This window comes from Mya arenaria, chromosome 6 (genome assembly GCF_026914265.1).
Source record: "Mya arenaria isolate MELC-2E11 chromosome 6, ASM2691426v1".
NCBI lineage: Eukaryota > Metazoa > Mollusca > Bivalvia > Myida > Myidae > Mya > Mya arenaria.
The window spans coordinates 65,891,620-65,919,529 of record NC_069127.1 but is presented as its reverse complement, the minus strand read 5'-3'; the positions used below and the strand labels follow the sequence as shown (position 1 = coordinate 65,919,529).

General features: G+C 34.7%; 1 protein-coding gene across 5 annotated transcripts in view; it reads right to left on the bottom strand.

The window, feature by feature from the left end:
* LOC128238563 (probable C-mannosyltransferase DPY19L3) overlaps window positions 1–27,910 on the bottom strand; it is an 87,827-nt gene that overhangs the window by 10,461 nt on the left and 49,456 nt on the right. For all 5 annotated transcript variants that reach the window (XM_052954608.1, XM_052954609.1, XM_052954610.1 and 2 more), the window contains 8 exons: window positions 26,952–27,097; window positions 26,106–26,229; window positions 14,184–14,318; window positions 11,834–11,965; window positions 8,358–8,462; window positions 4,553–4,626; window positions 4,018–4,176; window positions 1,394–1,485 (listed from right to left, as the gene is read on the bottom strand). In XM_052954608.1, coding sequence (XP_052810568.1) covers window positions 1,394–1,485; window positions 4,018–4,176; window positions 4,553–4,626; window positions 8,358–8,462; window positions 11,834–11,965; window positions 14,184–14,318; window positions 26,106–26,229; window positions 26,952–27,097 — 967 coding nt within the window. The remainder of the gene's footprint in view (window positions 1–1,393; window positions 1,486–4,017; window positions 4,177–4,552; window positions 4,627–8,357; window positions 8,463–11,833; window positions 11,966–14,183; window positions 14,319–26,105; window positions 26,230–26,951; window positions 27,098–27,910) is intronic.

The window sequence follows — 27,910 nt, the reverse complement described above, 5'->3', positions numbered from 1 at the left end:
GCCATTTGAAATCCAAATCAATTCTTTCCAATAAGATATCTAGTATTAACATTCTAAGTTGGAAGACCTGGAAGTTTTAAAGCACTTTCCACCTACATTCATGCTTATTTGAAAATGTAAAATGGCATTTGTAGCATTGTCTTAAAAGTAATCAATAGCTTAATATTTTGAATATATTAAAGTATTAGGAAACAGGTGTGACAAGGGTTTAAAACTATTTCCCCAGACATTCTCCATGGTACTGGCTATAGATTAAAACTGATACACTCTGACATAGTTTCATGAAGATTTAAAAATTAATCCTCCTGTGTAAAACGTTTGTAAGTTTTTCAAACATTTATACAAGTCACCTACTTTTTGATCAAGAAGATTCATAGATATGAACAATCTGGCCAAGTTTCACCAAGATTGGGTAAAAAATGAAGCCTCTTAATTTCAGATATTTTACCTTGTGACCTACCCCTTTGACATGATGGATTCTTAAAAGTAGTAGAGAAACATGTTTGACTAAGTTTCATAGAGTTTGGAAAGAAAATGTGGCCCCTAGAGTATTAAAAGTTTTATGTTTTACATTTGACCTGGAAGCCAATTTTTTCACTGTTTATAAGAACCTTGATTAAACTTGACCTAGATTTATAGAGACAGTCCTTCAGAGGATGCACTGCTGACAATAAGGCTATGACAATACCTGGACATTTTTTCTTTGAACTACATGTACAGATGCCCTAACAAGCAAAATCTTTGCAATGCACTATGTTCTACAAGTAATGAACAGTAACTGTTGATAACAACCAAATTCAATAGCTCACATTGACAGCCAAGACGTAATGTAATTATTGCCAGCCAAGACGTAATGTAATTATTGCCAGCCAAGACGTAATGTAATTATTGCCAGCCAAGACGGAATGTAATTATTGCCAGCCAAGACGGAATGTAATTATTGCCAGCCAAGACGTAATGTAATTATTGCCAGCCAAGACGTAATGTAATTATTGCCAGCCAAGACGGAATGTAATTATTGCCAGCCAAGACGGAATGTAATTATTGCCAGCCAAGACGGAATGTAATTATTGCCAGCCAAGACGTAATGTAATTATTGCCAGCCAAGACGTAATGTAATTATTGCCAGCCAAGACGTAATGTAATTATTGCCAGCCAAGACGTAATGTAATTATTGCCAGCCAAGACGGAATGTAATTATTGCCAGCCAAGACGTAATGTAATTATTGCCAGCCAAGACGTAATGTAATTATTGCCAGCCAAGACGTAATGTAATTATTGCCAGCCAAGACGTAATGTAATTATTGCCAGCCAAGACGGAATGTAATTATTGCCAGCCAAGACGTAATGTAATTATTGCCAGCCAAGACGTAATGTAATTATTGCCACTTACTTGCATGGAAGGCGAGATCAGGACGAGATGAAAGAAGATGCGAATGTCGTGGAGACGGATGGTCCTTTAAACCAACCTCGTGGCTGTGGTTACTGTGGAGTATAACCAAAGATTAGGTGTGATAAATAATAGGAGGTTTGAGCACAAGACCATTGTAATGCCCTCTATTTCTTTATTGAGAAATTCTGATTTTCTTTTTAGTTGGTGTTTTTCATTTTAAACAAGCCAATATCGTAATTGTCAATTGGACAGAATGTTCTTGTATCAAAAAAGAACAACTATGCTACTGACAGTTTAAACAAACTTCCAATATTTCACTGTGTATAGCTTGATTAATGTTTAGTCTTTTTGCCATACTTTATTTCTAACTATTAAATCTGATACAAGTATAAGTACTTGTTAATATGTCTATGTTAGCATTAATTCTTTATTCCTGGCATCTTTTTGATTGATTTGAAGTATATATTTAGAAATACCACAATATCAATTATTTTGTCATTTTTTTGTTACAGTATGTTTTTATTCTTTTCATTGATATCAATAAGCAGTAGCAATACATCAAGATGTGATTACAATTAAATAGATATCTATCATAACTCAATCAATTGTAAATCCAACAAACAAAACTAGAAACACTGCAATGCAACGAAACCAGGTTTTTAATTTGGGCAATCAGAAATTATAGCTAAATTTCTTGTTTGAGTAAGTAAAACGAAGCAGCCGAAAGTAATTGGATGAAAACCATTTTTTTAATTTTATATTTACAGTGACCATAACCTTGCCCCCACCCCACCTCAAAAGCAACCCGAAGCTAGCTCTTCAAATGAGCTACCTACACACCAACTTTCATTACTATCCATCAACCATTTTTCTATTTTTAGTAACAGTGACCTTGACCCCATCCCCCTCAAAAGCAATCACAAGCTGGCTCTTCACATTAGCTACTAACAAACCAACTTTCATTACTATCCATCAATGCTACCTTAAGTTATTAGGTGGAAACCAGTTTTACGATGTGGGTGTCTACAAATTTTAATTCAAAGATTTAATTTGTATGTTCATATAAACATAGTGAATTCTTTTTATCCAACTGATTTGTTTTACAAAATATATATTGCATATATTAACAACCAAAATAAACGTTTAAACAAGCAAATTTGTTGAATGGATATTGCCTGCTTGATTAGGCAACGAAGATGGAAGGGAGATCTAGGTTTAGTGAAATATTAAAATCGAAGCATGCAATAAGGCTGCAGAGTGATTATCTCTTATGAATGTTGGATTGGAGATACGAGTTAGTTTGCATTTTTTTTTAAATAAAATAATTTGGTATATTTTGTAGCATTTAGGTCTGATCTAGTGAACTAAATGTTGACCGAGCATTATCAAGTTTTAAACAAATGAGTTGTTTTGTTTTTTTTCATCAAAGCAAACATTCTGCTAAAGTTTCATGAAGATTGGACCAGAAAAAATGCAAAAATATAGCCTTCAGAGTGTTCACAGGGTTTTTCTAAAATTTGACCAAGTGACCTAGTTTTTGACTCCATGTGCCCTAGTTTCAAAATAATCCAAGATTTCATGAGGCTAATATTCTGATAAAGTTCCATGAAGATTAGAGCAGATATATTATTTCTGTTTGTTCCCAAATCTTCTCTAAGATTTAACCTTATGACCTAGTTTTTGACCAAATTTGACCTATTTTTTAAGACTACCAAGATTTCATCAAAGGCTATATTCTGACCATAGTTTGAATTAAGTAGATACCAATATTATGTTCCAGACATAATTTTTCCAAGATTTAACCTAATGACCCAGTTTCTTACCTCATTGACCTACTTTAAGTCTAGTTGATGATTTAATCAAAGAAAACAAAATTGGATCCGATATATTGCCCCTAGTATGTTACAAAGATTTTTTCAAAGATTTAACATAGTAACCTTGTTTTTGATGCCATGTGACCCACCTTTAAAATGCAGGGAGATTTCATTAAGAGTAACATTCTGTCCAAGTTTCAACATTATCTGAACAATCATTACAATGATATTGTTCAAGACAAAACAATCTAAGATTTGACTTATTGACCTAATTTTTGATAACATGTGACCCAGTTTTTAACATGTACAATAGTTTATCAAGGGAAAAAGTTCTGGTGAAGTTTGATGAATATTGAACAAAATATAATACCTCTCGTTTGTTCAGAATTTTTTTCTAAGATTTGACCTAGTAATCTTCTATTCGTTTACCCCAAGTGTCCCACTTTTACAAGCGATAAAGAATTGATCAAGTCGAACATTCTGACCAAGTTTGAACATAATCTAACCAATCCTTTAAGATTTTGCTAAGATTCGTCCTAGTGACTTTGTTTTTAACCCAATGTGACCCACTTATGCAAGCGGTTGAGTTTTCATCAAGGACAACATTTTGACCAAGTTTGAGCATTATCTGACCAATCCCTATCAAGATATGGCTCCGAACAAAAACACAAACAGTCTGACAGATGGCTGGAAGACTGGACAAACAAAGCCAAATAAATATCCCCTTCCTGAAACATTTGGTTCAGCGGGGGATAAAACACTGATCATACAATACGTTTGGTGGTAAGATGGACTCATCTTTGATATTACCTCCAATTTTGCATGACGGCGATAAACAACACTGCCAGCAGTGTAAGATGTGTGACTAGATAAATCGGGAACACGAGAAGCTTGGACATGCGCTCAAACGTGTCCAGTTGGAGAAAGCCAAATGCCTCGATACACAGATATAGGCGAGAATCAAAGTCCCTGAAATATACCTTGATGTTAATATTATTTTATTTGAAAAAAATATGTATAATTTTACATAATCTTTGGTTTAAAACATTCAAAAGTCAAAGTATCAACAACTGGAAATATTCGTTAAGAAAATAAGGAAATATTAACCTTAAACAAACAGCAAATTTTCAGTTCACTGGAAAGTATGCATATTAGTATATGATTAATAGAAATGGTTTGCTTTGAAAACAAAATCTAGGAAAAAAACTATGACAGTTAGCTCGAAAAATTGTTCAACAGTTTTGACATAGCTTATTATTTAAATGTTACATAAATGATAATATCTGACAATAAACATATATTTACTTGACTTGACTGGAGTTTATAAAACTCATAAGATCTGTACCTTGGATTTCCTATTCCAAACTTGTTGAGCAAGAACTTGAATATATGCTCGTCTGCCTCCAAATTTAAGATGGTCTGAAAGAAAGTAACATGTAGAACTTTAAACAAGAGGGCCATGATGGCCCTGTATCGCTCACCTGTAGACCGCAGATGACCCAATATCGAACTTGACCTAGATTTTATAGAGATGATCATTCTGACCAAGTTGCATTGAGATTAGGCTAAAATTGTGACCTCTATTGTGTTCACAAGGTTTTTGTACTAATTGACCTAGTGACCTAGTTATTGACCGTGAATGACCCAATATCAAACTTGACCTACATTTTATAGCGATGATCATTCTGACCAAGTTGCATTGAGATTAGGCTAAAATTGTGACCTCTATTGTGTTCACAAGGTTTTTCTACTAATTGACCTAGTGACCTAGTTATTGACCGCGGATGACCCAATATCGAACTTGACCTAAATTTTATAGAGATGATCATTCTGACCAAGTTGCATTGAGATTAGGCTAAAATTGTGACCTCTAATGTGTTCACAAGGTATTTCTACTAATTGACCTACTGACCTAGTTTTTGACCCCAGATGACCCAATATCGAACTTGACCTAGATTTCATAGAGATGATCAGTCTGACCAAGTTTCATAAAGATTAGGTCAAAATTGTGACCTCTGTTGTGTTCACAAGGTTTTTCTAATAATTGACCTAGTGACCTAGTTATTGACTGCGGATGACCCAATATCGAACTTGACCTAGATTTTATAGAGATGATTATTCTGACCAACTTGCATTGAGATTAGGCTAAAATTGTGACCTCTATTGTGTTCACAAGGTTTTTGTACTAATTGACCTAGTGACCTAGTTGTTGACCGCGGATGACCCAATATCGAACTTGACCTACATTTTATAAAGATGATCATCCTGACCAAGTTGCATTGAGATTAGGCTAAAATTGTGACCTCTATTGTGTTCACAAGGTTTTTCTACTAATTGACCTAGTGACCTAGTTTTTGACCTGGGTTGACCCAATATGGAACTTGACCTAGCTTATGTTAAGATGATCATTCTGACCAAGTTTCATTAAGATAAGGCTAAAATTGTGACCTCTATTTTGTTCACAAGGTTTTTCTAATAATTGACCTAGTGACCTAGTTATTGACTGCGTATGACCCAATATCGAACTTGACCCAGATTTTATAGAGATGATCATTCTGACCAAGTTGCATTAAGATTAGCCTAAAATTGTTACCTCTATTGTGTTCACAAGGTTTTTGTACTAATTGACCTAGTGACCTAGTTATTGACCGCGGATGACCCAATATCGAACTTGACCTAGATTTTATAGAGATGATCATTCTGACTAAGTTGCATTGAGATTAGGCTAAAATTGGACCTCTCTTGTGTTCACAAGGTTTTTGTACTAATTGACCTAGTGACCTAGTTATTGACCGTGAATGACCCAATATCAAACTTGACCTACATTTTATAGCGATGATCATTCTGACCAAGTTGCATTGAGATTAGGCTAAAATTGTGACCTCTATTGTGTTCACAAGGTTTTTCTACTAATTGACCTAGTGACCTAGTTATTGACCGCGGATGACCCAATACCGAACTTGACCTAGATTTTATAGAGATGATCATTCTGACCAAGTTGCATTGAGATTAGGCTAAAATTGTGACCTCTAATGTGTTCACAAGGTATTTCTACTAATTGACCTACTGACCTAGTTTTTGACCCCAGATGACCCAATATCAAACTTGACCTAGATTTCATAGAGATGATCAGTCTGACCAAGTTTCATAAAGATTAGGTCAAAATTGTGACCTCTGTTGTGTTCACAAGGTTTTTCTAATAATTGACCTAGTGACCTAGTTATTGTTTGCGGATGACCCAATATCGAACTTGACCTAGATTTTATAGAGATGATTATTCTGACCAACTTGCATTGAGATTAGGCTAAAATTGTGACCTCTATTGTGTTCACAAGGTTTTTGTACTAATTGACCTAGTGACCTAGTTGTTGACCGCGGATGACCCAATATCGAACTTGACCTACATTTTATAGAGATGATCATTCTGACCAAGTTGCATTGAGATTAGGCTAAAATTGTGACCTCTAATGTGTTCACAAGGTATTTCTACTAATTGACCTACTGACCTAGTTTTTGACCCCAGATGACCCAATATCGAACTTGACCTAGATTTCATAGAGATGATCAGTCTGATCAAGTTTCATAAAGATTAGGTCAAAATTGTGACCTCTGTTGTGTTCACAAGGTTTTTCTAATAATTGACCTAGTGACCTAGTTATTGACTGCGGATGACCCAATATCGAACTTGACCTAGATTTTATAGAGATGATTATTCTGACCAAGTTGCATTGAGATTAGGCTAAAATTGTGACCTCTATTGTGTTCACAAGGTTTTTGTACTAAATGACCTAGTGACCTAGTTGTTGACCGCGGATGACCCAATATCGAACTTGACCTACATTTTATAGAGATGATCATTCTGACCAAGTTGCATTGAGATTAGGCTAAAATTGTGACCTCTATTGTGTTCACAAGGTTTTTCTACTAATTGACCTAGTGACCTAATTATTGACCGCGGATGACCCAATATCGAACTTGACCTAGATTTTATACAGATGACCATTCTGACCAAGTTGCATTGAGATTAGGCTAAAATTGTGACCTCTATTGTGTTCACAAGGTTTTTCTACTAATTGACCTAGTGACCTAGTTTTTGACCCCAGATGACCCAATATCGAACTTGACCTAGATTTCATAGAGATGAACAGTCTGACCAAGTTTCATAAAGATTAGGTCAAAATTGTGACCTCTATTGTGTTCACAAGCAATTGTGAACGGACGGACGGACGGACGACGGACGAAGAGTGATCACAAAAGCTCACCTTGTCACTACGTGACAGGTGAGCTAACAAGAGACAAATACCAATGCCATTCATTGACCACTTTCAAATTTATCAAGGGGGATTATTTCTATAATTCTTTAGCAAAATTTATTAGGCATCAAAAATGTTGATTTCAGTGTCAAAAGGATTCCGAGAACAGTAAAACAGAGCTTGTGAGGAAAAACCTGAATGAATAAGTATGTCATTTTAGCAGAAAAGCACCAGACATGTGGTCTCGAGTATAGTCTTGAATATAGTAGTGCACAACATTGAACGAAACATCACATCATGATTCGTCAATTTATTTTGCATTTTGATTCTTGGGCATTTGCTAACATCCGACTTTGAAAATCTTAACCAATGCCTCTAAAACACAAGAATATCTTGAACAAATATTTACAAGTTAATAATGATCCTACATCTGAACTTAGATTTTTGGTCCTACTCAAGGGTTTTCAACAACTGTCCTTGCTAAGGGTTGGATTAAAACAACACCATTTACAGTAAGTCTATATCTCTTATGCCCCCACCATGACCCCCACCCCAATGGGGCAAAGCATTAATAGGCTATGGTAATTTAGATTAGTTAAAACTAATTCATTTTATTTCATTGTAAAAACAGCTGAGAGCTGATATGAAATCACTTGAGAGTCTGTTTCCTGTGAAGAAACCAGTACTGGTGTTTTTTTCAGAGGCCATGAAAATGTATCCCTGGTGGGGATCGAACCCTCAACCCTCTTTGTTTAAAGACAGACACCTATACCCTTAGACCACTATCACCCTCTTACGCTATTAATTTAGCTACTATTCAGACTTCATAATCATCAACAATCAAAAGATTTCAAGACTAAAAATAAAGATGAAATATATGAATCAGAAATACATTACCTTGACAGCAATGTTAATGAAGAACATGAGAATGATGGAGGTAATACTGTAGAAAGCCACCTTAGATATTCGTGCTGGAATACTGCATGGTGTTAATGAATCTCCCTGAAACAGAAATGTAGACAGTCACCTTAGATATTCATGCCGAAATACTACTTGGTATTAATGAATCTCCCTGGAACATAAATGTAGACAGCCACCTAGTATATTCATGCCGGAATACTGCATGATGTTAATGAATCTCCCTAAAACAGAAATGTAGAAAGCAACCTTAGACATTCATGCCGGAATACTGCATGGTGTTAATGAATCTCCCTAAAACAGAAATGTAGACGGCCACCTTAGATATTTGTGCCGGAATACAGCATGGTGTCTATGAATCTCCCTAAAACAGAAATGTAGAAAGCAACCTTTGACATTCGTGCCGGAATACTGCATGGTGTTAATGAATCTCCCTAAAACAGAAATGTAGACAGCCACCTTAGATATTTGTGCCGGAATACAGCATGGTGTCTATGAATCTCCCTAAAACAGAAATGTAGAAAGCAACCTTAGACATTCGTGCCGGAATACTGCATGGTGTTAATGATTCTCACTGAAACAGAAATATAAAAAGCAACCTTAGACATTCGTGCCGGAATACTGCATGGTGTTAATGAATCTCCCTAAAACAGAAATGTAGAAAGCAACCTTAGACATTCGTGCCGGAATACTGCATGGTGTTAATGAATCTCCCTAAAACAGAAATGTAGAAAGCAACCTTAGACATTCGTGCCGGATTACTGCATGGTGTTAATGAATCTCCCTAAAACAGAAATGTAGACAGCCACCTTAGATATTTGTGCCGGAATACAGCATGGTGTCTATGAATCTACCTAAAACAGAAATGTAGAAAGCAACCTTAGACATTCGTGCCGGAATACTGCATGGTGTTAATGAATCTCATTGAAACAGAAATATAGAAAGCAACCTTAGACATTCGTGCCGGAATACTGCATGGTGTTAATGAATATCCCTAAAACAGAAATGTAGATAGCAACCTTAGACATTCATGCCGGAATACTGCATTGTGTTAATGAATCTCCCTAAAACAGAAATGTAGATAGCAACCTTAGACATTCATGCCGGAATACTGCATGGCGTTAATGAATCTCACTGAAACAGAAATGTAGAAAGTCACCTTAGAGATTCGTGTCGGAATACTGCATGGCGTTAATGAATCTCACTGAAACAGAAATGTAGAAAGTCACCTTAGAGATTCGTGTCGGAATACTGCATGGCGTTAATGAATCTCACTGAAACAGAAATGTAGATAGTCACCTTAGAGATTCGTGCCGGAATACTGCATTGTGTTAATGAATCTCACTGAAACAGAAATGTAGAAAGTCACCTTAGAAATTCGTGTCGGAATACTGCATGGCGTTAATGAATCTCACTGAAACAGAAATGTAGAAAGTCACCTTAGAGATTCGTGTCGGAATACTGCATGGTGTTAATGAATCTCACTGAAACAGAAATGTAGAAAGTCACCTTAGAGATTCGTGTCGGAATACTGCATGGCGTTAATGAATCTCACTGAAACAGAAATGTAGAAAGTCACCTTAGAGATTCGTGTCGGAATACTGCATGGCGTTAATGAATCTCACTGAAACAGAAATGTAGAAAGTCACCTTAGAAATTCGTGTCGGAATACTGCATGGTGTTAATGAATCTCACTGAAACAGAAATGTAGAAAGTTACCTTAGAGATTCGTGCTGTTAATGAATCTACCTAAAACAGAAATTAAGAATGCAGCCAAGATATTCGTACCAGAATACTGTAAGGTGCCAACAAATCTCCCTGAGAAAAATCAATGTAGAATATCTGTAAAAAGGTTTTTATATAAATCTCTCTCAAACAAGTGAAAATCTCTTTAATCATGTCTAAAAGGTTTTAAAGAGAATGTAAAAGTATCGGAATGGTGTAAGAAGCTGATTTCCCTGAAAATAATAGATATCATTTCAACACTTGTGCAACCATACATAAATTCAACCTCCTTGAAATTGACATGACAAATAATTTCTTCCCTTTAAATATCTAAATATGTTCCAAAAAAGGAAAATAAGTCAACGACTTTAACAGGCTTACAGTACATCTCCAAAAATAACCCTTATGTTTTTCATACACCCACAGATATCTTGAAATGGACATTTATCGAAATTTATTTTAACATATTATGTAATGTGTCTCGAAGGCTTGTCATTTGGCATTTGTTCTAGCGCCGATAAAACTGGACTCTGAACTTATATTGCGTTATTTGAATATCTGCTCTAGAAAGAGACAACATTGATTTGAATATTTGCTCAGTAATACATTGCAAAACCTTGAATATCTTTTCCGGAGAATTGCAAAATGATGATAATGAATATTCTAGAAGGGTGTCATTAAGGGGTATATAATGGTTCCATTAAATCATCCAAATGGATATATTTGGAGTTTTTTAACACTGTTAGACTTGTAAATGAATCTACTTTGAATAAGAAATGTCAGTGGCTTCATGATATATATCCTCTGTTATTGTATTGGTCGAGATCTGTATCTTAAGCAATCACATAATCTTACACAGCGTTATTTCATCCTTATAAATATGAAAGCAACATTGCTTGTATCTTATTTAATCACAGGATCTTACATAGCGTTATTTCATCAAAGTTTATGTGAAAAAGCAACATTTCAAAGTAACAAGAGCACCACATAGGGATGCCACTGCTCATCTGTTGTTGTTTTCAGGCAATCAAGGGCCATTACTCTACAGTTATTAAAACCAGACAATTTATTTATTTTTTCAATTTTTTTTTTTGGGGGGGGGGGTGGGGGTGGGGGTGGGGGTTGGGGGTCGGGGATGATACACATTTGTTAATTGTCACAGCTAACATGACATGTGAAAATATTCACTGTTACTTCAAATATGGCCTAGGTTTCAGAATTGTGCAAGGGCGGTGACATCAAGCCGACAATACCTTCACTGTTTACTTCAAAATATGTATTTATAGAATACAAAAAACAGTTGAGGTAAAAATGCAGTACAAACAAAAGTTTAAAAATGCTGGTTGATAAACGAGACCACACAGAGGACAGGAAGAAGCAGTTGTATAATAGCAATAAAATTTAACCGCCCAAAACAAAACAAACTTCTTTAATTAAAATTTATATCACTTCTAAACACAAGAGTAAATTATGACAATGTGATTCTGTTGTTGTTTTTTCAGTCAATCAAGGGGCATAACTCAACAATTATTAAAGCTTGAATTATGGCCCTTGCTGTACATGTGTATTGTAAACATGCGTACCAAAATTGATTTGAGTAGGTTGAAAAGATTTTCAGGATGACGCTTATGACACTAAAGCCATAACAATGAACTTTTATTCTTTTTATTCTAACTCCAAAATTCACATTTTGTTTTCCAAAATTAAAAGCAAATCCAACAGCTACTTACTTTGAAATACATGAGCAAGAAGGTTGCTGGGATAAAACTCATGACTAGCGATCCCAGAATCATGGTGTTGACACTTTGTAGAACACACACACTCAGGAGAGACACTGCGTTAAATAGCAGTATCATTCGAACCTGAAAAGTACGATAAATATATCTAAAATACAAGTATCAAGGTGTTGCCACTTTGTAGAACACAAACCCCCGTAGAGACAGGATCATTTTAACCCGAAAGTTAGCGTTATGTACTTCTTAAGTAAGAGTATCACAGTGGTCACAATTAGCACAAGCCCGTAAACTCTACACAGGTAAAATGTATTCTGGGCTTGCTCAAAATCTGGATTTTATATAGCAGGGCTTGTTAAAAAACATGATGCCAAGCATTAGTGCAAAAATTTGGGCTTGATCATCTAAAGGTCATATTTAAATGACCCGCATCATGGTGCTGACACTTTGTAGATACAAAAGCCGGTAGGGACACATCGTTAAGTAGCAGTATTATCCTGAACTGTAATGTAGCAGGAGTTGGAGATATTCGGCGATCTCCGTTAGTTTGATAATTGGCATAGACATGTAAACCACTTTAGGAAATTCTGTCAGTTGAATTATTATTGCTGCTTTAATCTCAGATGACATATCGCTTCTAAGGAGCATTTGAAACATAGGCTTTATGCTGTAAAGCCTTTTTATTCTTCTAATAGTCGAGCTAAAATGACATGTTGCAAGCGATGATGAATGTAAGTATTAATGGCCAAGAGGTTTCAAGCAGAGTGTGAGCAAATCAGCATGTATGATTATGGTTGTCCAAAAAAAATATGGAAGAAATAACAGATATTATTAGAAGAGAACTGCTGGCATATGACATGGCATGTGGTCTGGAATACGATACTTAATCAGAATATGAGAGTGATTAGATTCATTAGATTGCCCTCATTGTCATAAATAGATGCAGTTCATATTCAAGACTTGGTACATTTATGTCAAGTTTCACCGCCACAAACTTAATCAACATAATTTTATGTATATATGATAAATGTGTTTTTGAAGGATGAAATCATGAAAACGACATACACCAGAAGACTAGATTTTTGTGTTTGAAAAAGGCTTAAATTTATTTTGTGTATGTGTTTGTGTGTGTGTGTGGGGGGGGGGGGGGGGGGTATTTAAATTAATTTCTACACCCTTGCAGAAGCAGTGAATTTAAGAAATGGATGGAAGCATGTTTTTACCAAAATAAATGATTTGATGATATATATATAAAGTTCGTTTATTAAGGCAAACACAAGCTGTTATCCATCGCCCAGTTTAGTGTCTGAAATTATATTTTGTCTACTGGCCAAGGCCTAATTCACCTAATTAAAATCGAGAACAATTGCCTGCTGATAATCAAAAATCATACATACAACAGATTTGAACAATACTGCCAGTCCATTGGACAAAATGTAATTTCAAACACTTAAGTCTGAAAATTTCAGAATGCAAGAAATTGATGACACAACGAAAAATAAACCATTTCACAGACAATAATTAACTGAACAATATATTCTAAAAATATTAATGTACTAAAAGGTTAATAGCTAATTGGTTTTTGTAATTGATTCATTAAATTCTCTGGTGCAACACAGAGGATTGTCTGCCTACATTTCTATGCCTTCACTGAAAGCAATATGATCAAATTTGAAATATTCTACATTGTGTAACAATTTAAACTTTCAGCAGAGAGTGACTGTGTTACAGTACTTACTTCAAATATTCCTTTGTCTTTGTTATACCCCAAATTCCCATTAATGCTTGACAACAAACCCAATGAGAATGCCGCAGAGCAAATGCCAAAGATCTTCTGTTGTTGTTTTTCAGATGAAAGGGGGCATAACTCTACAATTATTAAGCTTGAGCAATGGGACTTGGCTTTATAATTGGCATAATGTCCTTGGCAACTGATGACTGCACTAAAATTCATGTAAATATCTTGGGACAGTTTTATCAGTTTTCAGTCATGGCTTCGAAAGACAAAGCAGCTAAAACATGATAATCCGCCTCCAAGTCTAACAGATCATACCTTGTTGGCGGGGACTAGGTCCAGTATCCACAACCCAAACAGTGCGAGAGACTGTAGTAACATGACAATGTGACTCCTGCAAGGCTAACAGATCATACCTTGTTGGCGGGGACTAGGTCCAGTATCCACACCCCAAACAGTGCGAGAGACTGTAGTAACATGACAATGTGACTCCAGCAAGGCTAACAGATCATACCTTGTTGGCGGGGACTAGGTCCAGTATCCACACCCCAAACAGTGCGAGAGACTGTAGCAACATGACAATGTGACTCTTGCAAGTCTAACAGATCATACCTTGTTGGCGGGGACTAGGTCCAGTATCCACACCCCAAACAGTGCGAGAGACTGTAGTAACATGACAAACTGGTTAAACTGCCAGAAGAGACAGAACAGGAACGACCCAGATAGTGCGATACACAGGCTTAGCTTCTGAAATAGAGAAAGGTGAACATGGTTTTAGAACATTTATTGTCACACATTGGTCTTAAATATCATGATGACAGATATTCTGACCAAGTTTCATGAAGATCAAATAAAACTGTTGAATTTATGACATGCAAAAAAAAACTTCAACACAAAATTCTGAACAACATTAAACACCTGCAGTCTGACTGCCTGTTTCAGGCCAATCTATATATAAAAAATTGTAATTATCATAACTCTCAAAAATATTGTGCTTCTCAGTTTGACCCTATTATGGGATTTTAGGGTGTTGGGAAATTAATGTCAGATAATCACAAAAAAAACACCATAAGCAGATGCCTATGCTCAACCATTTTCTCCATTTGCAGGGGGGCTTAACTTAACAATTTATCATGCTACAGTGAGAGAACTCGATACACACACGTTGGCAAAGGGGGCATAACTCAACAATTAATCAAGCTAGAGTGATAGAACTTGATACACACACGTTGGCAAAGGGGGCATAACTCAACAATTAATCAAGCTAGAGTGATAGAACTTGATACACACACGTTGGCAAAGGGGGCATAAATCAACAATTAATCAAGCTAGAGTGATAGAACTTGATACACACACGTTGGCAAAGGGGGCATAACTCAACAATTAATCAAGCTAGAGTGATAGAACTTGATACACATATGTTGGTAGAGGGGGGATAACTCAACAATTTATCACGCTAGTGTGATAGAACTTGATACACACATGTTGGTAAAGGGGGCACAACTCAACAATTAATCAAGCTAGAGTGATAGAACTTGATACACACACGTAAGTAAAGGGGGCATAACTCAACAATTTATCATGCTAGAGTGATAGAAATTGGTACACACATGTTGGTAAAGGGGAAATAAATTAACAATTTATCAAGCTAGAGTGATAGAACTTGGTACACACACATTGGCAAAGGGGTCATAACTCAACAGCATGCTAGAGTGATAGAACTTGGTATACACACGTTGGCAAAGGGGGCATAACTTAACAATTTATCAAGCTGGAGTGACAGAACTTTGTGATACACACACATGGTGCATTATTCAACAACTTATCAGGCTAGCTTGATAGAACATTATTAACACACGAGACATTAATCAACAAATTAAAAGCAAGAGATATTGAACTTGATACACATGATGGCAAAAAGGCATTTCTCAACAAATGATTATGCTAAATTGATCGACTTTGACAAATATGCATCAATACATCTTTAAATAATTGTTTCATGTGAAAATCCTTAATAGAATCCTTTTAATGGTAAAGGGTTGCGTCACAAAGCACCACAATAGAAACACCACAGCTATGGCAATGCTTATACTTTTTCTCGAAATACAGACAAGCTTAAAATCATATCTTAAAATTATTTGAGTAAATTAACTTTCAGCTACCGCATTTCCATTTATACTCAAACAGATCCATACATGCCATATTTCTGAGAGGCTTCACAGGGGATTTTGGTCTGAATACCAGGGGATTTTGATATTACGCCAGGGGATTTTAACGTGATGAAAATTTGCCCAATATCTGCATTTATAATATAAGAACAAATACACCCAAATTACAATAATTTTTGGACTAAGTCAACAGGGTCCTTCATGGAATTTCACACTCATAATAATATTGATGCTTTCCACTGTCAACCTTAAGCAATTATTATTATTTATTTTTTTTATTCCATGAGATATGGATCCCCTGGCGGGGACCCAGGGGATGGGTCAAAATTCCGGGGGATATTCCCCCCCACCGGGAGAATATGGCATGTATGGATTAGATCCTATGTGAGGATAAACGAGCAAGACAAATCTACTGCGTTAAAATCCTCGCCAAGTAAACATCGTGACAAGCAACCAAATCATCCACTGATTTTATGGGACAATTATACAGAAACTATAGGAAAATTGTCTCAATCTCTAGAGGGTTTATAATGTATTGCTTGTACCATAGTATTGTCTGTCCAATTTCCCTCTTACTTTGCCTGCTAACTTATTTGCAAAAACTGATGGAATTTCCTGCATATGTGACATTTGCAAGACATTTAAAGAAATTGCTAATTTTACAAAGTCCATACTACAGACACTTCACTAAGTAATAAATATCAAGAAATGATTAATACACGAAATATAGCTCCTGTTGTTGCTATGATATTTACATTCTAACAGGCAATAAGATGAGAGTTCTAATTTTTGTTACTCTGACCTAAAAAAAAATATCGTCAGCAGAAGGAGGAAAAAAGTAAATAAATAGAAGAAATAATCAAAAATGTTTATTTTCCAATTCAATCTAGTTTAATCACTGAGAATGAGTTTTCTTAAAAATATTTTATCACCAATGGGTAAACAATCATTCTGTTATTTGAATTGTCAAATAAATGTCTAGTTGAATAAATGTGAAAATCAGATTGAAAATATGCCAAAAAGTGCTCAGCCGATACAGAAGCTATCCCAAGAAATTTCTTTAGAGAAAACATGGATGTTTCTTTGACATTACGAAGTGAACTAGAGCTGTCACAGGAGTGACGAATACCCCCAAATGCCGCCTGGACACAGGAATGGCAAACCATTCCTTTGAAAAGAGGCCATAACTCCAAGGTTACTGCACACTGGATCTTCTTATATAATGCATGTATTGTTTGTCCGGAAACCGTTTTTCTTTTTCGTAACAGTGGACAAAAACCTTTACTCCACTGGCCCCATTTTCAATCACAAGCATTGTCTTCACAGAGGCTGCCTATACAGCAAGTTTCATCACAATATCTCATGCCCAATTAAAGTTATGAAGCAGAAACCATTTTTCTATTTTTAGTAACAGTGACCTTGACCTTGGTCCCACCAGCCCCAATATCGAACTTGACCTGTATCTTCAGATGTTACACCTGTGTACCAAAAAATGTTCAAATCTGTCAAGCCTTTCATGAGTTATCGTCCAGAAACCATTTTTCTATTTTCAGTAACAGTAACCTTGACCCCACCAGCCCCAATATCGAACTTGGCCTGTATCTTCTGATGTTACACCTGTGTACCAAAAATTGTTCAAATCCGTTTAGCCTTTCATGAGTTATCGTCCAGAAACCTTTTTCTTTTTTTAGTAACAATGACCTTGACCTTGGCCCCACCAGCCCCAATATCGAACTTGACCTGTATCTTCTGATGTTACACCTGTGTACCAAATTTTTTTATAAATCTGTCAAGCCTTTCATGAGTTATCGTCCGGAAACCGTTTTTCTATTTTTAGTAACAGTGACCTTGACCTTGGCCCCACCAGCCCCAATATCGAACTTGACCTGTATCTTCTGATGTTACACCTGTGTACCAAAATTTTTTCAAATCTGTCTAGCCTTTCATGAGTTATCGTCCGGAAACCATGAAAACCGACAGACCGACCGACCGACTGACAGACAGACCGACCGACAAGCTCACTCCTATATACCCCCTCAAACTTTGTTTGTGGGGGTATAACAACAGCATTTTTTTTAACAGTCATGTATGGTATGTAATAGTTGGATCATATTGTTTACAATTTATAGGATTAAAAAGGATGGGGCAATCAATATGTTCCAAATTACTTGGATTATAACATGTATTCTGCCGGCAGGGAACCAAATTATGATGTCATGGTTCACTTAATCTAATATTCCAAAGGCAGGCACTGGAAGGCAGGGAACCAAATTATGATGTCATGGTTCACTTAATCTAATATTCAAAAGGCAGGCACTGGAAGGCAGGGAACCAAATTATGACGTCATTGTTCACTAAATCTTAATATATCAAAGGCAGGCACTGGCAGGCAGGGAACTAAATTATGACGTCATGGTTCACCTAATCTTAATATTCCAAAGGCAGGCACTGGCAGGAAGGGAACCAAATTATGAAGTCATGGTTCACTAAATCTTAATATTCCAAAGGCAGGCAGGGAAACAAATTATGACGTCATGGTTCACTTAATCTTAATATTCCAAAGGCAGGCACTGGCAGGCACTGGCAGGCAGGGAACCAACTTATGATGTCATGGTTCACTAAATCTTATATTCCAAAGGCAGGCACTGGCAGGCAGGGAACCAACTTATGATGTCATGGTTCACTAAATCTTAATGTTCCAAAGGCAGGCACTGGCAGGGAACCAAATAATGATGTCATGGTTCACTAAATCTTAATGTTCCAAAGGCAGGCAGGGAACCAAATTATGATGTCATGGTCCACTAAATCTTAATGTTCCAAAGGCAGGCAGGGAACCAAATTATGACATCATGGTCCACTAAATCTTAATGTTCCAAAGGCAGGCAGGGAACCAAATTATGACATCATGGTTCACTAAATCTTAATGTTCCAAAGACAGGCAGGGAACCAAATTATGATGTCATGGTTCACTTAATCTTATCCCAAGGCAGGCTCTGGGTGGCATTCATAATGCAACTGAAGTCAATCTTATGGCCATGCATCAATTCCTTCATTCATACAGTACTGTTAAGACCGAACTTTACACCCTTGTGCACTAGGAGTGAACTGCTAGTGAACAATTTGTGCACTATTGATAAACTAATGTAGTCTGTAGTTTATTTGATAAGCCAGTATTGACTTTTCTGGTCCACTGAGATTGGCCTTACTATATTGATTATATATCACTGATAAGATCTTTTCCTCTACCAGTTCATTTCAAAACTTGTGACAAAATCTTTTAGTATATACTGATGACTTTATGATGTAAAGCCATTGTACTAGGCTTATTAGACAAGGGGTTTCTATATTTGTCAATTTTATTTTATTGTTGATAAAAAAAATACATTTCTTAAAATAAATACATTAAGTTTATTTGTAAGCCAATATTTTAAATAAGAGTGTTATAAATATAATTGTAATACTATTGTAACATCCAAACAATTATGGTAATTCTGAATCCTACTATAAAAGTGAACAGCACTATTATGTATTCAAACTGTAAATACAAAATCACTGTATCATTTATGATAAAAAAGTAAATGTAATTTAACAGAAGAAAAAAATGCATGCAGTTGAAAAAAGATCTTGCCTTAATTAGAATAATTTAAAAATAGTAGCTTAAGCAATTTTTTCAGAAACAGCTTTTTCATATGCATTTCATTATAACTTCATCAAAATACTTATAAATACTAATATAAATGATATTGCAATTGCCTGTAACTATCCTGTACAGATGTTACGTAACTTTATTCACGATTTATTTCATTAACTTTCCATAAATAAACATCTTTAAAGCCTAGTTTTAGCATTTGATACTGAATGTATCTATTTATCTTTTTTTTATAAAGATAGCACAAAGGGGATTGTCCTACCAAATGGCCAACTAACCAGGCATTAAAATTAATCGAATATCAGCAAAATGCTAAAATGCTTATTCATACTTTTGTAATGAGATTACCTATTGTAACATTGTTAGCCCCAATAGGTCAAAGCCAATAAACAATACACAGGAAGTATCAGGAACCCTGCTGTGATAACATTCAAAATGGCAAAAGATGAAATTATCCTATGCAATCAACCATTAACCAGGCATTACAATGAATATTAGTTCATATTAAACTTGCTATTTGATGTTAAAATACATGATATGCATGGTAAATATTACATATCTCCACTCTTAATAATTTGATTAACAAATGATGAAAAGTGTCATTTAAGATGCAGAATAAGATTTACCAAAATTAATAATATTGTTTTAATATTCCAAAAAGGATGAATAAATGTCAAAAACAATGGTTCTTATGAAGGATACTGAATTTAATTTGAATGAAATGAGCATAAAACACGCTATCTCTACCTTATGGGACTATTGCAGACTACAGTTGTGTACAGTAAATCTTTTAGCATTCACCAATCATTTAATTTTTTGCGCTTTCTGCTGTTAAATTCACGGTTATAATCTTGTTATCAGTAGTTAATATTTTCCATAAATGCCTTATTTAGTAAATAGTTAATGGTTTATCAGTCAACATTTATGTTTATTATTCATGTGTATGTATTGATTTTGAATAAGAGTGTCACTTTAAGAAATAGTATTTTTATTTTATTATGCAGTTGCAACACAAAATATAATAAAAAAATAACTATTTTCCATCTTTTATTAAAACATATTTGTTTGCATCTCTTCTCTAAATCAAAATTCGTAAAAAATATATTGAGTTTCCTTCAAAGGCCTAGTTTTAGGAATGGTTGTCATGTTAATTGTCTTCTGTGTATCCCTTGTTTATTGCACTAGTGTCATTGCAGGGGCCAATTTCCTGTGTATTTGTTTATTGGCTCCGGGCCATTTAGAGTTGACAACATTTAGAGTAGAAAAAAGCATTAGCTCATTAATACACAACCACTTCTTGCATAAACATATATGCATAGCAAATGAATTAATTTGACTGATTGGGAGTAAATAATAAACAAATAAAGTAAAAATGGTTTCATTCCATTAAAGTTGTAAAATATAAATCATTTTAATGGGATATTATAAATAATACTACTCTTATTCTAAAGCATCGAAATAGTGCTTTTAATATTATTTAAAAAGTAATCAAAATAAAACAATAAGTCTAACACTGACAGATATAAGATTTGATAGTTAGCAGGAGGCAATAAAGATAAAGATCAATACACAGAATTGTGTACATTGGGGGGGGGGGCACTTAAAGAGGGCTTAAATTAGCCTTCAATGGATTGTATTTCATTTAATAATGGAGCAGCATAACCAATTATACAAAACGCCTAAAATATACGTTTATCTATTATGTGTATCAAATTAGAAATGCAATTAATCAATCTGGGTACAATGTAGAAAATATACTATAATATTTAATGGTGTACTTATTTGATGATGATTGCTGTCAGGCTGTCACCTTAATTCCGAACACATTTGTTAAACAAGAGTAAACATAAAATTGAAAGTTTCAGAAGAGTTGGAAGAAAATCTTTGTTAATATATCCTTTGAATGAATCAACAATAGCACAACAATTTCACAGTTTGAGATTGGAACAATATATAAGGCGTGAACTTTGATGATTAACTATTACAAATAACGAACAACGTGTAATTATCACCTTGTGAAACTTAAAATAAAGGCTCATGAATTCCTTTGAACGTTATGTCATAAAAGTATTTGAAGATGAAACCCTCTTACTTAGAACCAAAGTTATATAATTAAAGCTATCAATTAATATGAAAATAATGCAATGCATATTTATAAAGAAAACAAAACATTTAAATGTCTAAATGTTTGACAAATTAACTTTATTTTATAAAACAACATCAATCATATAATTCTATATTATTAAAATGAAAGGTCGAAATTGATTATAATTATTCTCTATAATAGTTACCATTAAAATATCTGTTGAAACTAAACACATCATTCTAAGTTTTACTGTAAAGATAGCATTTATTATAGACTTAAGAAGCCTTAACTGGTCAGCCCCTTGTCTCCATTTAGTCTTTCCCTTGTCTTACCCTTGTCTTACCCTAGTGCACTACGAAGTGCACTACGAAGTGAACTGACAGTGAACACGATGTGCACTTACTGTCAAGTTTGGTCTTAACAGTACTGTATATATATACACGCCCGTAAATAATATCACCCAATCTATTTAGCTACATCATTCTTAGATCCAAGTAATTAAGATCACTGTTGAAAATCACCCCCCTGCAGGAGCTTAGTTGTTGTTGGGTTCATAAAGGTCTGCCCGCGCTACCCTTAGATATGACTTAGTGATTCCATTCAGTCTATTGCCTATTTTATTTTATCCTGTCACTGTCCAATCAAAACACTCGTTTAAAAGTAAGTTTATATAATCTAAGATGGTTATTGACTAGGAGGCCAGATGTGAATGCTTTTTTAAAATTTGATACATTTATGCCTCATTTGATTATATCTTCCTTTCAACTTCCTTTTTGTATTGGGATTTATATACAATTTTCATCACAGTCATATTACATCTTTACAATACAATTGCAATGCATTTTTAGAATCAAGGAAAAGTTAAAAATTGATGTCATTTTAAGGCAGGCGTTGTTTGTTTCTTAGGTATCTATGACGCATAAATGTTGGCAGAGCTATTTGCTCATTTTTTTCTTACAAATTTAAGCTGCACTCTCAAATATTGATTGTCTTGACAACCTTTTTATCTTTTGTCTTGTAATGAGCCAATTTTTGCATAAATGTCTGGAAACCAGTGATATAAGACTGCTGACAAAAGAGCAGATCCAGTTTTCATACTTATGTTTTGATGTTTTATGGCTAAAAGTGTTACTACGCTCAAAGAAAAATGAAATTTTCAGCAGTTTACCATACAATTCAGATCAGTTCTATTGTAAGAAATCTTATACAACTAAATTGAATACATTGATGACAAAATGAGCTGAATCTGAGACAATTTCTTTTTTTTTAAAGGTCAAAAGTGTCAATTTGTGAGAGTGCAGCTTTACACTAGATGTATCTTTACTTAAAAGTAACAAAGTTATCCATGCTCAAAAAAGTCTAAAATGATTTTGTTACCCAGTACTTAAAATTCAGTCTTATACAGAATAAAATAACAAATAAATCAGTATTTCCTAAACCCATTATTTATGATTTTCTTTCATATTTATCACTCACAGGAGCCATCTTGTTGACCAGAAAATATTACCATATCTGTAATACAAAACTGGGAGTAGACAGGAAGAAATTCATCATTTTAAATCGGAGCAATCCCGAGAGAAAATCTTGACATTTTCTTTTGTTCCAATCTCATATATAATGCAACTATAATCTGTGTGCGACAGGCTATTGCGGGCTTCAATTGTTGGCTACGTCTACGAATATTTGCATTGTAGTGTAATTGACAGCAAAGAACTTGTACAAGACTTGTAGAAGACAATAATTATATACTGTCTGCCCTTATAACAGAAAAGGTCTATGTTCAGTTATCAAAAGCAGGCAGGGAAAATGTTCTTTAGAGAAAAGTGTCCCAATCTTTTGCTCATAAACAGTATTTCTATAATATAAAAGAGACAGTTTCATAACTAACATGTTGAATTGTAACAATCTAACTCTACAATTATTCTTTACTTAAGTGATGTGTTTAAAGTCTGAGATAGACTAGTCTGAGATAAACTAGTCTGAGATAAACTAATATCTCAAAAAGAGTTAAAGGGACTGTACTCTGTATGATAAAACAGCGGAAAAAAAAAGAGAAAATTGTCGAAAACTGACATAAACTTGGTATTGATGTGTACAATGCATTGGAACTTACTAACTGAAGTACCATATAGTTTACAATTAATTTGTTTTTTGAAGTTTTTTCGTATTTTCCCATTAAAAAATCTTTCTAGGTATGTCTACCTAGTAGAATTCATTCCTTACGTGTGATTGGCTAGTTGATGTTATCACGTGATATGACCATGTTAGGTATATAGCTTAAATTCCAACTGATTAGAGTACCGTATTTCCCAGACTATAAGGAGATCTGCTTATAAGACGACCCCCTAACTTTGCTCATGAAATCTGGTGTTTTTGTCTCGACTCGTTTATAAGATGGGGTCGATTTTTAAAGCAAATCCAGCACTTGATATTCTCCAAGTCTGTGATAATGTTCAAGCAAAACAGTCAAATATCAACTAAATTTGTTCATTTGCTTAGGATTATTGATTTTTATTTTCCGATCGTATAGTATGTTTTAACCAGCCTAGACACAATCTTGGGAGTTAAATGGGTTCATACGGTATTTGATTGACCTATTTAAATACAAACCATTGCAGGGCACCTTCGATCTTTACACATCTCGTGCTGTGACGTCACAAATTGTACTGTCTGATCTGCAGCCGACAAACACGACACATTCAATTACATGTGTTAATAAGTTAAATTTTCGCAGGTGTTTGTTTGGATTTTAGTTGATGGGACTTAAATATTGAGAAATAGATCACCATTGATGATTGCGGATAAATAAATGTAACGATTAATGAAATGTGTATTGAAATCTGCCAGTTACATGCATGTGCATGATATACGCAGGCCTAATAGTAAAGAAAAAGTAAGTTTAATTTACGACATAGAAAAAATAACAATTCAATTTTTTAAATATTTTTTGTTCAAATTGTTTTAATTTTAAAGGTAGCAAAATATGTCTCCTGTGATAAACAACGTGTTAGGACCGATGACAAGCGTTATATCGAGTGTTCATTGTAGCGAAACAAACCAGATGGTCGTCTTAATCTGATGGGTGTGATCGTGTCACTTTTATTGGGGTGTCATCAACAGACAATAAATCAATCGGTCGAATACCTTATGTTGAATATTCCTGATTCTGACTCTATTCTTTCTCAATTTTTTATAGTCTCGCTTATAAGACGGGCCCCCTACTTTAAGGTTTAAAATCGGGACCAAATTTCCCCGTCTTATAGTCGAGGAAATATGGTAAGCCGTCGTAGCACAGTGGATACAGCACTGGACTGCAATTTTGGCGACTCCGGTTTGAACCCGGTCTCCGACTCAATTTTTTTTTACATTTTGGTATGGGTTTTTTACAATTATGATATCAAAGAGTAAAACATTTTATTAAATAATTTTCCTGAGAATTGTCACAGAAAAAAACTTTTTCTGTTGCCAATCTGGTGTACAGTCCCTTTAAACAGCAAATGAAATTCTAAAAATAATACCTTTTTTACAAGAATTATTTTATAAACTACATGTATGCAGTGTGGCCATTCTCATAAAAAAATGAAAACCATCCTCTACTATTATCAAGTACAACAGAAGCTCACCAAGTTTTTCTTAAAATCAATAATATAATTGTAACTTGTGCCCATATTTTGTAAAGAAAAATTGCCTGTCTCCATAATCAACCACTGTTCCGTATTAAGTCCATGTAAAAATGGCAATAATTGGAGAGGGCTACCACAATGCTTTAATTAAATAACTCAATAAATGACATGAAGACTTGTCAGCAACTTATTTTTTCCATATACAGATTAAAGAATAAATCACAGAACTTTATGGTCAATCAACAAGCGAGTTATTTTTGTGGCCTCTATATCTAGGATTCTGGCCCATAAGTATAACCAATGATTCAAGGGTGCGGCAAGTGTAGGCCAATGTTTGTTCATTTTTGCAGTTTAAACATGCAATCTTACTCCTAAATAAGCAGTACTACAATTCATAAAATTGTTTTAATTTACCGAAAAGGATGAATAATATCGAAAAGAATGGTTCTTATGAAGGATAACGTGTTTAATTTGAAAGAAAGGTGAAGAAATCACCATATTTCTACCTAATGACACGATAGATCACTGTCAATCTTTTAGGACCCACCAGTCATTTTAATTTTTGTGCCATTTCAGCTTTTAAATACACGGTTACAATCTTGTTACCAATATTAATATTTTCCATAAATACATTATTCAGTAGGTAGGTAAAGGATACATTTATTACTCAAAATTTATGGTTTTTTTATACATGTGTATGTATTGATTGTGACCATGAGTGTCACATTAACAAATGATAAACCTCAACAACTGAGCAAGAAAAATGGGCAGTACCATAAAATGTTTACATCTGTCTTTAGAAAAAGGTATATCAGCTTTTTTGAGAATATCTTTAAACAATTTTTTTGAGTTAAGGACAAGGTCAATTTTTTTTATACAACATTGCCTACGGACATCAAGGGTATGACAATACCTTGGTGATTTTCTTTGAAAATTAAGCAAACAAGCTTATATAAATGAAAACAATTTCATATGTTCACAATACATCAACAAACATGCCCCACCCACCTCTCTGCCGCCATGACTGTTGTGCTTGAAGTAGAGGGAGATTCCCGCTATCTGTAGCCATAGGAATGGGAGGGAGAAGCTCTCCCGCAGGGGGATAACATACTCCACTCGTGTTGTGTCCAACCTGTCAAATATAACGTTAAAATTTAAAACATTGAGTCGTTTGTTCAGAATTTTGTTAAAGTTAACAATATTGGTATAGTCACCGTTGTTTACTTTCAAAGTATTACTGCACTGGAAAGTTTGAATGGATACACTCGTAATCTGCAGTATTTCTAACAAGATTTGAGACAACTGTTTCAGCTGTTTAATTGTTTAATGCCAATATCAGAGCACATGATCATGAAATATTTTTACTTTTAAGGTTAATTAGGATGCTGAAAACAACATTGGTTACGAAGAACTGGCAAATTGTTAAGAAAATAAATCGATTCCAAACAATTTCAAAAATAATGTAAGAAAAATGCCAATATTTACTTTTTATAATTTTTCAACAAAATTTTGTCTCCATTATCCCAATTTCTTTTTAAGATTATGCCTTCAGTATAAAAAAAACACCAAGAGTGTGACAAGCATGTGCCAACCTTTGGTAAGTTGCTTATGTTAACACCTCCTGAGCATCATAAGAACAAATCCTATTCAACAATGTAACAATACATAGTGCCCTTCATACTTTCCCATGGCAAAATTTGTGGTGCCTCTGGATAGAGCTTTCTTGAATCAGGTTGTTGCATAAAAAAATTGCCTCTAAAATGAACTGATAAAAAATGTGAGTTTTTTTGATGTGGGGCTTAACATAAGTAGGATAAAAAAAAAACATCAGGAAAATCAAAAAATTAATGTTACCTATTGAAAATATAGAAACAGCCAGTAAGAGCACCGGACAGCCATGAGCCACTCAACATCCATGATATGACAAACAATGCGCACACTAGCATCCCATGGAGGGCAAACACTGTGTTGATGTAGAAATACACTGGCTCTAGGATGTTCTGAAATGAAGGAAAAAGAAATAATTTGCTTTATATTGATTTTCCAACCAAACCAAGAAAATGAAGATGGCCTACTTGAAGACAAAGATCTACTTCTATATCTCCAACTATGAATGAAAACGATATGGACCGGACATAAATGAGACGTACGGACAAAATCGGGATGTACAGAAGTGAGAACACGTGTGATTCCAATATAGCCACCATCTCACTTTAGGATGAAGTAAAAAGTGACAAAGGGCAATAACTCTGTAATGAACTGAAATAGAGTTATGGTTCTTGTTCACTGCACTTCCTCTCATTGTGATTTACCATTGTATGAAGTTTATTTAAATTTCATCCAGTAGTTTGCAAGTTATGTCGGGTGTATAAAAACCACGAGTCTGACAAACGTGTGCCAACCTTTGGTCTGTTGCTTTAAACATGCTATCACCTCTCGAGCACCCATGAACAAATCCTATCAAACAATGTTACAATCGAGACCTTCATACTTTCCCACCATTTCAATTTGTGATGTAGGGGTATTTTAAATGGTTTGCAAGAAGTTGTTTAGATGAGATCAATTGACAACAAAATAAAGTTGTGATAATTTAGATTCTTTTTTTTCTAAATTTCACATTCAAGCTTGCTTGCCAATTTAAAAGACATTATTTGTAGTTTTTACAAGTGCAAGAATGCTTTCACTAAAGTGGCATTCTTTCTAGTCAGTGCATTAAATCTTCTGATTTTAGACAAATGTCATGACAAAATGAACGCTGTTGATAAAAGCTTCGTAACAATAAATCATACGTCCAACCTGAAGCACCAGGACAG